Raw genomic sequence first — 15,605 nt, forward strand, 5'->3', positions numbered from 1 at the left:
AGTGGTAGGTAGAAGTAAGCCAAAGGCTTGTAGCAAGAAACGAGTAGGCGATTATTGTGTTGTTAAATCTGGTTCTCGCTAAGCGTAATCCTCCTTACGTAGAAAACAAACATGCGCTCTCTCTCTCTATCTCTCCATCTCTCTCTCTCTCCTCTCTCTCTCTCTCTCTCTCTCTTTTCTCTCTCCTTTTCTCTCTCTCTCTTCTCTCTCTCTCTTCTCTCCTCTCTCTCTCTCTCTCTCTCTCCTCTCTCTCTCTCTCTTCTCTCCTCTCGCCTCTTCCTCCATCTCTCTCTCTCTCTCTCTCTCTCTTCTAGCTCTCTCTCTCTTCTCCTCTCTCTCTCTTCTCTCTTCTCTCTCTCTCTCTCTCTCTCTCTCTCTCTCTCTCTCTCTCTCTCTCTCTCTCTCCTCCTCCTCTCTCTCCCTCTCTCTCTCTTCTCTCTCTCTTCCTTCTCTCTCTCCTCTCTCTCTACTATAGTATTCTCCTCTCTCTCTATCTCTCTCTCTCTCTCTCTCTCATCTCTCTCTCTCTCCTCCGCTCTCTCTCTCTCTCTCTCTCTCTCTCTCTCTCTCTCTCTCTCTCTCTCTCTCTCTCTCTCTCTCTCTCTCTCTCTCTCCTCTCCTCTCTCTCCTCTCTCAAGCACTTTCTGATTTTGAACACTGCAGATCGTAGCCATTCTGGCCGGCATTGGATAGAACGAAGGCTTGATATCCTTTCAAGCACAAGCGGGACTGAGTGAGTATGTAGGCACGTACTCAGTCGTGTTTATTAAAACCATGGTTGAGCGCTAGTGCTCCTCAAGACACCTCTTATCAATGCTTGGCATCGCCGTGAATTCCATCGGACATCGTAGTTCTAAACAGGTCAGTGATGTCCCTGGAATACGAGGCCCTGGCTAGGGCTATCGCTTGAAGACCAACAGGTTTCTGTGCAGCTGAAACTTCTCAAGTTCAGAATCGCATACAGTCCTACCGCAAGCACATTCGTGTTGCGTAGATCTGCGTACGTCCCAGATAAGAGTACTGTTACAAGTCGGTCAGCTCTCGAGTACACTGTTCATCCACCACCTTACCCGCCCCCCCCCCGCCCCCCAGCGCGATGTCGATGCCAAATGACTCGAGACGGCGACTCGACGCTAAATGACTCGAGACGGTGACTCGACTATAAATGATTCGAGACGGCGACTCGATGCTAAATGACTCGAGACGGCGACTCTACGTAAGATCGTCCAAATCATCATTATAATTTACGATACCAGCGTCCTTAAAGTCCGCTACCGCATCTAACAGCACCTGGACCAGCTGCCAGCTCTAGATCCGGCTTCGGCTCCGGCTCCGGCTCCGCTCTGAAGCCGCGCGGGCAGTGTTGCGTCAGGCGCCAGGCGCCAGGCGCCAGTCTGCAGGACAGCAGCTGGCGCGGCGCGCGGCGCCTGGCGACGACGGCCCCACTGCATCACTGTCGTCCACCACTGCGGCGACACTGCACAAATGGAGATGACTCTCGGAGCGGAACCAGCTGCGACCACCGATGAATGACTCGGTGCTCGGCTCCGAATCAGCTGACTGAGCCGCGGCGGAGCGCGTCGTCCGCGCGTGGGCCGGCCGAATAGGGCCGTCATTTAGGGGCGACAAGACCGTGCCGTAGCAACGGTGGCTGAATCGAGAAGGATTGTTGTTTTGTGTGCTGAGGGTGAATGACGCAGCCTCTCCGCCGCTGGAAGCCTACTGGCATTACTGACGTCACTGGATCATTACTGGAGGATAAATGGGCAGTCCTATGGTGTTATGGCGTTCTCGGAATTATGCCAAGAGTTGCATATGAATATGAGACACATCTTTATGGTGTTATTTATCGATAGCTATTTTCCTTTGGAAAACGATGTTTGACTTTTTGTTAAGGCTAATTCAAACATACGTTGATTGATTAACACATCCACTAGACATTGCGAAGTCATGGGTTAAAAACAATCACCACTTGGATAAGGCAAAGTCGGCTCAGTAACACGCGTTTCGTTGCGAGCCAAGTTACTGGAACAATAGTGCTCATGTACCAATATCCGATGCAAAATGTCAAAGAAGTGCTAAAAAATAGTGTTGAACACAATAAGCAACGTAAATCAACAAGCAAACTTTTTCAGTAGAATGGTTTTAATTTCCATGTTCGGAGTCTGATGTTGTTCCTGCGGTTTAGACCCGCGACATTCCACCTTTCTCAGAGCCTCAGAGCCTCGTGTCCCCTCCCCCCCCCCACCCCCACCCCCCTAAGGCGATGGCAGGCGGGGACTTGAAACGCTCATGTCTTTTTATGGCACTAGTCCAGACTCGCGGCTGTCCGAGCGTCGCGAGTGGGTAAACAGCGCATTGTAAGCTGTTCAACATTGAAAAGGAATTCGAATTGTATAGTCTTGCTGACAAGCAGGCGGTGTGGAAGTGTTTTCACGGCGCTTCTAACCACAGGCTGCCAGCATGCGTCAGGGCATGTCATGACATTACGGCACGCATCATGAGACACGGCTGTTACATAACGTCCGAATTATTGCCAACATGTGTCCTGTAGAGCGTTCCATTGAGGATGCACCGCTCGGTGACCTAGCAACTAACTATGGGCTGCATCGAATTGTTTTCTTGGGCGTTGTTAAAATGCTATGCAACGGCTGAAGTTGAATCAATGAAAGATCACCCGTAATGTAATATTGTTGCAAGCCAGTGCGTGCTGCACCGCTTTTGTTGGACGGTCGTCGCGTGCTCAACTCTGGCTCAGATGCTGCTCATGCAGTCACCGTGACGTTAAAAAGAGAAAACAGCCGGTCCCTAGCGCGGAGAGCACGCCCTCCTGCGGCCTCAATCGCCATAATCCTCTCAACTCGCCCACGTACTGCGCTGAGCCACACTACCGCGGGTTGCGGCCCATCCACCCAGCTGCCATGCTGAAGGAATATGGATCCGTCCACGCGCCACGGAAGGCACTGCGCCGCCCGCACGGCGTTCCCGCCGAACAAGCGCTTACAACAAGCGGCTTACGACGGCGCCGGGCCTTTACCGCGCCGGAGCCGCCCACTCACCGAGCACGGCCAGCTTGACGTGCCGGTCCGCCTGGCTGTTGAAGGAGCAGCTGTAGTGGCCGCTGTCGGCGGCCTCCACCGGCGCGATGACCAACGACCAGGAGGCGCGGTCCAAGTCGAGCCGCGAGCCCTTGCCGTGGATTCGCGCGGTCCGGGCCTCGTAGTCGACCAGGCGGCCCTGCAATACATGAACGTCACTGCTGGTTAACAGCGAATCACTGCTGGTAGACAGAGAGTCGCTGCTGGTTAACAGCGAGTCAATGCTGGTTGCCAGTGAGTCACTGCTGGTAGACACGAATACTGCTCGGACGATGGGGCATCGATATGGCATGTGGTCATATCACTGTTTAAGGTCTACTTTGGTAAGGATGCAACGCTACCCTTTGACTTGGGTAGGGTATATGAGTGGGACTTGTTATAATCCTTTCAAAATATTGTGACTAATTTCAACGACAGATTTGAACATATTTTTGACGTGGTTCTGGCTCACAGTTGTCCTTGGAACTCTGGCGACAAATTGACGAACACTTTCGAACACCAGAATTTCGAACAGTGTAGGAAAGTGCAAGCTCACGACCATGGCACAGGTTGATTTAATGCTGCGTGACTAATGCACTTCTCCTTGGGTGAGGTCGTGGCCGCGGAGCCGAGAAGATATGTTTGCGCTGCAGAGCTATTTGCCCTCGCGGGTCGTTGGCCAGGCTCACAATGATCGGCCGGACTCACATTTTTGTCCTCGCGGGTCGTTGGCCAGGCTCACAATGATCGGCCAGACTCACATTTTTGTCCTCGCGGGTCGTTGGCCAGGCTCACAATGATCGGCCAGACTCACATTTTTGTCCTCGCGGGTCGTTGGCCAGGCTCACAATGATCGGCCAGACTCACATTTTTGTCCTCGCGGGTCGTTGGCCAGGCTCACAATGATCGGCCAGACTCACATTTTTGTCCTCGCGGGTCGTTGGCCAGGCTCACAATGATCGGCCAGACTCACATTTTTGTCCTCGCGGGTCGTTGGCCAGGCTCACCATGATCGGCCAGACTCACATTTTTGTCCTCGCGGGTTGTTGGTCTTGCTCACCCATCCCTTAGCACACTCAAGGCAAGTCCTGCTCAGATGTGACGTCTAGTAGCCGACTTTTAAAGCTCTAGCCATCCTTGCGGTTGTAATTGGCTCTGAATGAATGCTGGTGACAGAGTCACGATACCTTGCTGTCGGCGTGACCCCGAAGTGCAATTAGGGCTGCGTTACTTTGCTTTTAGGCAGGCCGTTAGTGTCCATCACACCTCTGCCCAGTCACGCTAATGTTCCAGTGATCTATCGTGACGTCACGTGGTGACGCCACGGGAGATCATGACACTGCATTTTCAGGACTCGTGTTGCAGTGCCGTCAAGGATTAGGTCGCGGCACTGTCGTGGATCCTTCATGGTCAGGAATCAGGCTTCGGCGCCTTCAGGGATCACAGCCGTCAGGATTCAGCGCCGTCAGGGGTCACACCTGACAGTGTCCAGCCATCCGGTGCTGAAGTGTCCAGCCATCCGGTGACACACCGACAGTGTCCAGCCATCCGTGATACACCTGACAGTGTCCAGCCATCCGGTGACACACCCGACAGCGTCCAGCCATCCGGTGATACACCTGACAGTGTCCAGCCATCCGGTGACACACCGACAGTTCCAGCCATCCGGTGATACACCTGACAGTGTCCAGCATCCGGGTGACACCTGACAGTGTCCAGCCATCCGGTGGACACACCCGACAGTGTCCAGCAGCCGGTGATACACCTGGCAGTGTCCAGTCATCGGCGCGACACACCCGACAGCGTCCAGCCATCCGGCGACACACCTGACCGTGTCCAGCCATCCGGCGACACATTGGACAGCGTCCAGCCATCGGCGACACACCTCGGTGTCCAGTCATCCGGCGACACACCCGACAGCGTCCAGCCCATCCGGTACACACCCGACAGCGTCCAGCCATCCGATGACACACCCGACAGGCGTCCAGCCATCCGGTGATGCCAGCCATCCGGTTGACACCACCCGACAGTGTCCAGCCATCCGGTGATACACCTGGCAGTGTCCAGCCATCCGGTGACACACCCGACAGCGTTCAGCCATCCGGCTGACACACCCGACAGTGTCCAGCGCCGCTGTCATTGACACGGAGCAGTACGGCTACAGCCTGCCGTCGTCAGCTCTGCCGCGGGCTGTCAGGGCACGAGCCGGCTCTGTCTAGGAATCTGTCCCGGGCTACTGCGGCTCACGAGGCCATGAACAGAGGTCGGCACGAGTGACGGCCGTTCCCAAACTTCAAAGGACCATTGGGCCGTCTGTTGCGCAGAATATGCGCCATTTAGACCATTAAACATCGCGAATGGCAAGTCGCCGGTACGAAATCGGGCCGCCAGCCAAGCATCGCGGCCTACTGCCGCTCTCTGGCCAAGTTTGCGCGTGCCCTTTCGCGGATAGCCCAAGTTCTTCGGCAGTGAAGAGGAGATTCGATGATCTAGCCATGGGTCCCCAAAATGTTAAGGTTGTTCTGCATAAAAATACAGCCTTGATAGATATTTGGAAACTTTTAAGGTATTTGGGAGGCAGTGTGTTACATTTGCCCCGCTGCCAGTGGGACAGCAGTGAGAAAAATACACAACATAACGTGGCCACGGCATACACACCGGGATTCGCTCAGTGACCGTGCCGGAGCGGCCTGTGGGCTAATCGGCTCAGTGACCGTGCCGGAGCGGTCTGTGGGCTAACCGGCTCAGTGACCGTGCCGGAGCGGTCTGTGGGCTAATTGGCTCAGTGGCCGTGCCGGAGAGGTCTGTGGGCTAATCGGCTCAGTGGCCGTGCCGGGGGGTCTGTGGGCTAATCGGCTCAGTGGCCGTGCCGGAGTGGTCTGTGGGCTAATCGGCTCAGTGACCGTGCCGGGGCGGTTTGTGGGCTAATCGGCTCAGTGGCCGTGCCGGAGCGGTCTGTGGGCCAATCGGCTCAGTGGCCGTGCCGGAGCGGTCTGTGGGCTAATTGGCTCAGTGGCCGTGCCGGAGCGGTCTGTGGGCTAATCGGCTCAGTGGCCGTGCCGGAGCGGTCTGTGGGCTAACTGATGCCTGGTCTGTATACTACGCGGTTGGAAACCTGTGTTGGCCTCTTATTAAATGCAATGAAAATAGTAAGAGGTGCAAAAAAGTATTACTTCCCCGAAAAGATTGCCGGCTCTCATGACCTGTGGCGATGCATCTAGGCTTTGCACCTCTTATTTAAAACCAGGTCACCTCAGAGGTATCCGTGGGACATGACAGGTAGCGCGTCAGATGACGCATGCGTAGCCACTCCATCGAGACTCATTTGCCGAGCCTTGCGTCGGAGCTAGCAGGCAAACAGCGGGCTACTTCTGAGCCGGGGAATTCTGCATCTGCCGAAGAGCGCTCTCTTGGCACCAAGGCAGCCCCATCCCTCTCCCCCCGCCCCTCCCCCACCCCACCCATATCCCCTCCTTCCCACAAGGAAGCGCGACTGTCGCTGGCTGTGTTGTATGGCCCTCTGGCGTCGGAGTGGGGGCCGACTTGACCCAGAAGCCCCAATGGGCCGCAGCGGATGGACGGCCGTACGTCAGGCTGGGGCTGTAGCGGGTGCAGCTGACGCGACTAGATGGACGGCCGTACGTCAGGCTGTGCCTGTGGCGGCCGCAGTTGACGGGGCTAGACGGACAGCCGAACGTCGGGCTGAACTGCAGCTGACGGGGCTGGACGGACAGCCGAACGTCGGGCTGAACTGCAGCTGACGGGGCTGGACGGACGGCCGTATGTCAGGCTGGGCCTGTAGCAGGTGCAACTGACGGGGCTAGACGGACGGCCGTACGTCAGGCTGGGCCTGTAGCGGTCGTAGCTGACGGGGCTAGACGGACGGCCGTACGTCAGGCTGAACTGCAGCTGACGGGGCTAGACGGACAGCCGTACTTCAGGCTGGGGCTGTAGCGGTCACAGCTGACGGGGCTAGACGGACGGCCGCACGTCAGGCTGAACTGCAGCTGACGGGGCTAGACGGGCGGCCGTACGCTAGGCTGAACTGCAGCTGACGGGGCTGGACGGACAGCCGAACGTCAGGCTGAACTGCAGCTGACAGGGCTAGACGGACGGCCGCACTTCAGGCTGGGGCTGTAGCGGTCACAGCTGACGGGGCTAGACGGACGGCCGCACGTCAGGCTGAACTGCAGCTGATGGGGCTAGACGGACGGCCGTACGTCAGGCTGAACTGCAGCGGATGCAGCAGGGGTGGACGGCCACCGCGGCCAGAGGCGAAGCTGACAGATGGTGAGGTCGTTTGAGAGGCGGAGGATGAGATCCCGGCACTAAAACAGCGTGGGATGGGTTCCCATGAAACTGTGATGCATGTCGGAGACAGACGGCTTTTCGGTAAGTAGGCGTGCAGTGGCAGTCCAAGTTCTAAAGTCGATGTGCTTTCTGCTTGACATGCTGACTCATGATGAAGCTCTGAGAACCTTGTCACAAGCGTCATCGTTTTTGCAGTGTTCATTTGAAAATTTGAATAGTCAGCCAAGTGATCCATGACAACTCCCAATGCGGCCGTCAATATTTCGAGAAAACTTTTTGCGACAATCTTTTACTGATTGAGGAATCCGAGCTGTTGCTTAGTCAGGAGTCCTTGTCATGTCTGTGGATTGCGTGCTTGATGCCGTGGCCCATAGAAGGTGTGAAGTTTATGTGCATATTATTATCTTCATTTCTGATGTGAATCTGTCCTCATAATTTGCTTCTCTCCGCAATTTCCTGAAGCACCCCGCTTTAACAAAAAGATTGGTGCGAGTATCTGCTTTCTAATTATCGTTTATACATCTTCACAAGTTTAAAGTATTCCGAGAGCTTTTGTATAGCTTCGTCGAAGACTTTCTCAAGGAACTTGCGGCCGTGTTGCACCCATGGTATTTGAGTAAATACTTCCAGCACAACTACTCGGCAGCTGCAGCTATACACCAACTTTTCAGAAATGGTATGATATGTGTTAACCCTAGATTAAACGGGTCCTTATCATAACTTAAGCCATTCTCTGGCAGGCAGTCGTCCTCCATGCCAGTGTTTGGCACACCTGGGCCGCCGTTCGTCCCGTACTCTCAGCCAGGTGGTCAGCATCACTCCAGCACCACATGACGGATAGCGGTGCTCCAGCTACCCCGCCGCCTCAGCGACTCTGGACGGCACCTTTCACGTCCCGGCGCCCCACCGACCCCGGCGGCAGCCTGCGCCGCTTCGATTCGGCGCTGCCTGACCACTGGTGTACCTTGGTGTCGTTTGCTAAAGACGCATGCAACGATGCATGCATGATGCATGCAATCAGCCCGGCTGGAGGCATGCAAAAATGAAACATGACCGGCAGCGAGCATCGCGCTCACGACTTTGAGGCCATAAATGGTGAAGTGGTCTGCCTCTAAGCCACACGGTGCTCTGCCTGGTTGCCACATCTAACCGCTCACCTTCTCGTCGGCGACCGGGCAGCCTTTCCGGCCGTGGCAGCGCCAACTCAGCTTGTTGATGATATAACCGCCAGGGGCGCTGTTGTCGGAGAGTCCGGGGCAGGGGATGACCGCCCGGTGCCCGGCTCGCGCCACGATCCTCTTTGTCAGCACGGCACCGAGTCCTGCGGCAGCGGGCAGGGGCCAGAAGTGTCACAGGTCGCCCGCCATGGACCGACCACCAGCCTCCGGTCGACACCTGACTGAAGAATATGCCTCAGATTTGTTGCGCGTGTGTCTCTAAACCACTTGGAGAATATCAGCAGCACCAAGGCGACGTTTTATGACTTACGGAACTCAAAAACAGCAATATATTATTTCACAGACAGCTGTCGATTTTCAACACAGACGGTAAAAAGCCGGAAAGCATGCAAATGATTCATAGAAAATGCATAGCTAGAAGGAATGAAATGCAACTTCAATGCAAACATTCTGCTGCATCCAACGGCGAGATTTCAGAAAACGTTGTAAATTTGAATACACAAACACCTTATGTAGGTACATACAACGCCTCCTGATTTTCATAATCATATCAAGTGCTCCATGGACCAAATGACATATCTAGCATGCACTGGAATGGCAATGTAGGATACGTGTTGGAAGCCGACCCGGTTAATCTGGAAGGAGCCTTTGAGATCAGTTATGACATTGAAAAGACCGCGGATTTTAACATCTTCGGGCAACATCGATAGAAATCTCATGTGGTGGGGCTGAAATATCCCATTCGATTAGAAGAACTTGTCCAATTCATTTAGTTTGGTTGCTCGGGACGCGTAATTCAGTTATCATGTCGGCTTAACTTTGGTAATCTACGCTTCGAGTGTTTCTGATGTGCTCCGAGCCAGACACATAAAAGCTGGCTAATTCTGCCCATAAATTGTGTGCGTCCCTCGGAGGCTTGCTCAATATCAGGCCCCATATCCACATGTGTGAGTGACATCGCTCTCGAAGGACGTGTGCGCCGCACGCACACACGATTTTGGCTGGGCGCTGCCCAATGAGGCATCATCATTCCAGTATGCATACGAGAAGCAGCGCATGGGTGCGGGAGAGTGGCTCTATTGACGTTCTTCTTCCCGAAGATCTACTGCATAATTGATGAATCTGCTCGTGAGCTAACGCTCCTGGAGAGAGGATGGTAAAGAATGCGTTCATGTATTTGTCCCCCGGCATAATGCTTGGGAATCACGGTTTGCGTGGCAAAGCTTTGTCAGTTTTTCTTTTTAAACCCCATTTATGTTCATATTGTAAATATCCCACTCCGAACTCTCGCCACGCTGAGCTTGCTTGCCGGCTTGCATCGGACTTCAGGCCTGTTTCTCCCCTCCCTTTCCAGCTTGCTCCCTCGGTGGTAGTCCCGAGGCACAACGTATACCAAACGTGCATCGTGGTGCAACATACTTCCTTTTCCCGGCAGATGTACAGACTGGGACATATTTAGTCTCAGTTGGCCCTCGTCCACCACATTCAATCGTTGCCTTGCTTCGCCGCTCTGGGACGGCGCGGTGTCCCGAGGCGAATCGGAGCTCTCTCGGTCCTGCCGACGGCATCGCCGCCGGCCCGACCAGCCCGGTGCGGCTCTATTTCCGACCATGGAAGGCCGCACGAGCCGATCGGGCACACGCCAGACCTCTCCCGGGACGGACCTTGCCAATAGCCGGACCTCATCCCAGGGACCACCCCCGACCGGACCTCCCCCGAGCCGGACCTCACCTTGAGCCGGACCTCACCTCAGGGACCACTCCTGAGTCGGACCTCACCTCGAGCCGGACGTCACCTCAGGGGCCTCGCCTCGAGCCGGACCTCACCTCAGGGACCACCCCCGAGTCGGAACTCACCTCGAGCCGGACCTCACCTCAGGGGCCTCGCCTCGAGCCGGACCTCACCTCAGGGACCACCCCCGAGTCGGACCTCGCCTCGAGCCGGACATTACCTCAGGGACCTCGCCTCGAGGCGGACCTCCCCCAAGCCGGACCTCACCCTAAGGCGAACCTCGCCTCGCGATGAACCTCACGGGTCCGGGAGCGCGGCCATAAGTGCTGGCTTGCTGAATTGCAGTGCACTGGGCGTCTTTTACGAGTTCCACGACAAACACAAGGCTAAAATGCCTAGCGTTGAAAGGGGTAAAAGTCGTTGGAAGCGGTGCCTATCAGTGTGGGAACGACATACATAACACGGCACGCAAAGATGTACGTAAATGCAACCTACCCATCTCATTTAAAGCATTCTTCCGGCATCCACATTTTCTCCAAATAATGCTTCAACGCCGAGCCAAAGAAAGAGCGGAACATTGTGATGCCAGTGCCGACAGATGATACCAGTGCCGACAGATGATACCAGTGCCGAAAGATTACCAGTGCCGACATCTAATACCACACCAGCACGAACGGATGATGCCAGTGCCGATAGATGTCATTAGTGCCGACATATAATACCAGTGCTGACAAATGATACCAGTGCAGACAGATAATACCAGTGACGACGTTGTAGGGTCTCGCTGTTCCAAACGAGAGATACTTCTGGCCGCACGCATTGTGGCAGCAGTGCGCATTGCAGCAAGTCATCTTGGTGTGTTCGGCGGTCTGGCGGCTAATGTTGCTATCAACTGGCCCGATGATGTTTACGCTCTGTCGCGCTGCGGTATCGCGCTGGTGCGTGGCATTTATGCGAACGGAGAATACGGTGGCAGGCAGCACCCATGTCTCTCTTGCAGGCCGAACACGTGGGTGTATTATCTGTCATAGTTGAGTACACGGTGTTAATTGCGCTATAGGACCAGAGCGTACACCAAGGTTAAAAGTATGGGTTCTGGAAGGCACTGGGCAAGCCAGCAAGGTCAGTCAGCATTGTAAAGCAGCGGCAATTTACCCAAACACGCGTGCTATTCTCGGGAGAGAAGGCGGTTAAGCACTGCTCGGAGGAGCAGCGTCGGGCCAGTGCAGCCAGTGCAGAGCAATGGTCCAGCTCCCTGGACAACAAGCCGACCGGCTAATCGGACCAATCTCTGCCAAGGCATGACATGGACTAGACCGAAGAAGTGGCATGCGATGCCTCATGCTTCGCGCGACTGGAGACGCCTGACGAAGTGGCACGCGATGCCTCCGGCTTCGCGCGACTGGAGACGCCTGACGAAGTGGCATGCAATACCTCCGGTTTCGCGCGACTGGAGACGCCTGACGAAGTGGCACGCGATGCCTCCGGCTTCGCGCGACTGGAGACGCCTGACGAAGTGGCATGCAATACCTCCGGCTTCGCGCGACTGGAGACGTCTGACTAGTGGACAGTAAAACTCAGCCATCGGCCGCCAGTTACTAAATTGCTCTGATCCCCGTTCTCGGTAATGTTAAGACCCAACTCTCTGAAGATTATTTTTCTATCCACAAAACAAACGAAGCATCGATGACATCAAAATATAGATGTGGACGTCATCGTGGGAATGAAAATGCTACGTTATTTTCATAACATAGCATGATCGGACGAGTTGACACGCGCTGCATTGCTCATGCCGGTCACCGTCAGTGGTGCACAAGCACGGTTGGTATGCCCGGTAGCAGACGATAACTAACCCGAGAGTGGCTGCATAAATCTCTTCAGACTTCCTTCTACCAGTTTATTTGTTCCACTCGCGAGGATACTTCAACAGGTGTGAGAATGAGGTAACTTGGCAGAAACTGCTCCAAAGGGACGAGATAACGGAGGTCAACCATTAATAAGCCATGATTTATAATGTCAGGAAGTTTTAATTCAAGCGTGTATAAGACAAGGAGATCATCCCGCTATCAATGCAGTGGGCGTACAGCGACCACTTAACTTTAATAATGGCAGAGGAAAGTCCTTATTGGAGGTTAGCGTGCGCAGGCCGCAAATGCATGGAGATTCTACAGTACGCTCACTCGCGGGCATCTTATTGCACAAGATAGCCGTACTCTATCCCACTTGAGACGGAGCGCAATTCAGCCAGCCCCGTCACATTGTGCCGGGAGCCAGGGAAGGTGAGTGGTTAAAAAGGGCAATGTCTTTCCTCGGCTTTACAGCCAGCTCGTTTCGTGTATCAGCACTTGCAAGGCTACATATACGGGTAGGCACTTCCGCTTGGCTGTACGCAGCACAACTGCGATATTGGCCTGAGTGTGGTGAGAACGCACGCCGGTGAATAATAAAAGAAAATAAGTCAATGACATTCTTCTGATCAATAGCATGACTCGGCGGATCTCGCCTCTTGTTCCAACAGAAAGCTGCTTAGCAGCACTGCAATACGAAACATCTGTGTCGTCCAAATCAGCCTTTAGGCCCATAAGAAATTTTTATGAGGCTACGCCCGTGCCTACGTAGCGCCACAGCGCCATTGACCAATGGCTGTACGCACAGGTGGACCGAGTCACAGTGGCATCGGCCGCTGGCGGTGCGCACCGATGGACCGGGTCACAGCACCATCGGCCGATGGCTGTGTGCGCCGGTGGACCGGGTCACAGCGTCATCGGCCGATGGCTGTGCGCACCGGTGGACCGGGTCACAGCACCATCGGCCGATGGCTGTGTGCGCCGGCGGACCGGGTCACAGCGTCATCGGCCGATGGCTGTGCGCACCGGTGGACCGGGTCACAGCACCATCGGCCGATGGCTGTACGCACCGGTGGACCGGGTCACAGCACCATCGGCCGATGGCTGTACGCACCGGTGGACCGGGTCACAGCGTCATCGGCCGATGGCTGTGTGCGCCGGCGGACCGGGTCACAGCGTCATCGGCCGATGGCTGTACGCACCGGTGGACCGGGTCACAGCGTCATCGGCCGATGGCTGTGTGCGCCGGTGGACCGGGTCACAGCGTCATCGGCCGATGGCTGTGTGCGCCGGCGGACCGGGTCACAGCACCATCGGCCAATGGCTGTGTGCGCCGGTGGACCGGGTCACAGCACCATCGGCCGATGGCTGTGCGCACCGGTGGACCGGGTCACCAGCGCGCGTGGCAGGTGATTGATGTAGCACACAGGGGAGTTCTTACAATCATTATCGACCGACAGCCACAATGACAAACGTCACGTTGAGCTGGTATGCTTTCTAGCCTGTTTGCAGAAAGCATGACAGCGCCAGACTTTGTCAACACTGGGACAAATTGAAACCTGATTGCCACAGCAAGATTAAACATGGTCTGCAGCATACTATAAACAAAGCGGCAACCAAGTGGTAGTTTCTTTGTCCCAATCACATTTCAGTAGTGCTTTTCAAACAAAGGATGCATGACTACTTAAGACGTGCGAATGAAAGCGGACTCTCCCACAAACATCAAAGCATCAGTAAAGAATCCAGAACCTTAAATCAGCTCTCTTTTCCAAATGTCGTTAATAAAGCTGGCCGTCACCTCACACATAATCTCTCCAACTGCTACAAAAGTGTACCCATATGGAACGGGTGGCCGACTAGGCTGGTTACGAATTTTGGGAATTGTCTCCAACTGCTAACTGGAGGTTCTGGCTCCTTTATTAACGCTTTGGTGCGTGCGAGACAGCCCGCTTTCATTAGCGCCTCTGAAGTAGTCATACTTCCTTTTTTTGGAAACATGACTGAAATGTGGTACGACCTCTGGTATAGGATAAGCAAAAAAACATGTCGCATTCACAGAAATTAGCCGAACCCCTTCCGTTTTGTTCCAGGAACATCGCGTCTGACCTGTTGCCCCGGGCCGGGGTACATATATCACTCGCTCGTTCAGCTGGCGACCGTGCTGGTGGCATAGGCCGGCCCGCCCTACAGTAAGGTAATGCGGCACAGTCTACCTAGAGCTGAGCATTCGCCGAACTCGAGAGGAAGCCTCCAGCAGAGCAGAAAATATTTCTTCTTGTCTCTGGCCAAGCCAGGCCCGAAAATGACAAGACTTTGCAGGCTAGGTAAACACACGGGCAACAACATGAAATGGATGGCGGGCTAGGTTCGTTACAGATTTTGGGAAAGTTACGGGCATGGTACAGGTGGCGGTAAGATGTTTATGAAATTTTGAGTAAATACATCAAGGTGTGCTGCGTAATGTTGCTGCTTGCGCTTCGTCTAGTCATGACTAGCCCAATATCTCTAGTTTTGAAATAATGAATGCAAATTAGTAACTTTGTCATGCCATCATTAACTTTTGAAATAGCTATGCTTGAACTTTTTCCACAATTAAGAGTTTGCGTGCCGAAAAATATAAACGGGAGGGTAATAGGTCGGTACAAGTGATTGGGAGCGGGTAGCGGATGGATATGGGTACATCCCACTGGGTTGCGAGTGAATCGAGTAAAGGAAGTATGACATGTGCATGCCTCTAGCGCATATATCTAGTGTAACTTCGCCATTGTCAGAGACGGAACCCACGGAATAAATAGTCCTGTTTCCTAGAAACCGAGCCTCCTTCTGGATCAGGGGTCAAAGGCCACCACGCGCCACTGCACTCACCATAGCCCATCAGATGAGCGCAGAGCAGAAGGAGCGCCCCGAGGCCCATTGACGGGGCCGGTTGGCTTCTTCCGAGCAGCATCCGGTCTCTTCAAGCTGGCATAGGCGGCTCACAGCCCCAGAGCCCAGATCACCACGGCGGCAGGAGCCGTTGTGCTCGCCCTGCGCGGCGCCCGTCGGCGTCGTGTCGCGCCGCCCTGGGAGAAGCGGGGCCACAGCGGAGCGCGTCGCCCGGCGGTGCCGACTGCACGCGCGAGGCGCCGCGCCCGACGCGTCGACGCCGACGCCACATCACTGGCGGCGACGCGCGGCGCTCGGCGGCGTCGGCTCACGCGCTGTGGCGGTCGGCCGGTCCGCCGCCGCCGGCGAGGTCGGGACGGCGTGGCCAATACAGCGCGGTGTCTCGGTGTTGGCCTGAGAGTGTGGGGCCGGTGTCGCGGTGTTGGCCTGAGAGTGTGGGGCCGGTGTCGCGGTGTTGGCCTGAGAGTGTGGGGCCGGTGTCGCGGTGTTGGCCTGAGAGTGTGGGGCCGGTGTCGCGGTGTTGGCCTGAGAGTGTGGGGGCCGGTGTCGCGGTGTTTGGCCTGAGAGTGTGGGGC

General features: G+C 55.2%; 1 protein-coding gene across 1 annotated transcript in view; it reads right to left on the reverse strand.

Annotated features, from left to right (window-relative positions):
- LOC119092588 (protein sidekick-2) overlaps positions 1–15,212 on the reverse strand; it is a gene marked incomplete in the record, with an annotated part of 40,744 nt that extends 25,532 nt beyond the window's left edge. The window contains 3 exon segments of the mRNA XM_037215544.1: positions 3,038–3,237; positions 8,546–8,709; positions 15,010–15,212. Coding sequence (XP_037071439.1) covers positions 3,038–3,237; positions 8,546–8,709; positions 15,010–15,091 — 446 coding nt within the window.
- Positions 15,213–15,605: the final 393 nt, after the last annotated feature.

This window comes from Pollicipes pollicipes, unplaced genomic scaffold, assembly GCF_011947565.3.
Source record: "Pollicipes pollicipes isolate AB1234 unplaced genomic scaffold, Ppol_2.1 Scaffold_3447;HRSCAF=4054_pilon_pilon_pilon, whole genome shotgun sequence".
In the NCBI taxonomy this organism is placed as follows: domain Eukaryota; kingdom Metazoa; phylum Arthropoda; class Thecostraca; order Pollicipedomorpha; family Pollicipedidae; genus Pollicipes; species Pollicipes pollicipes.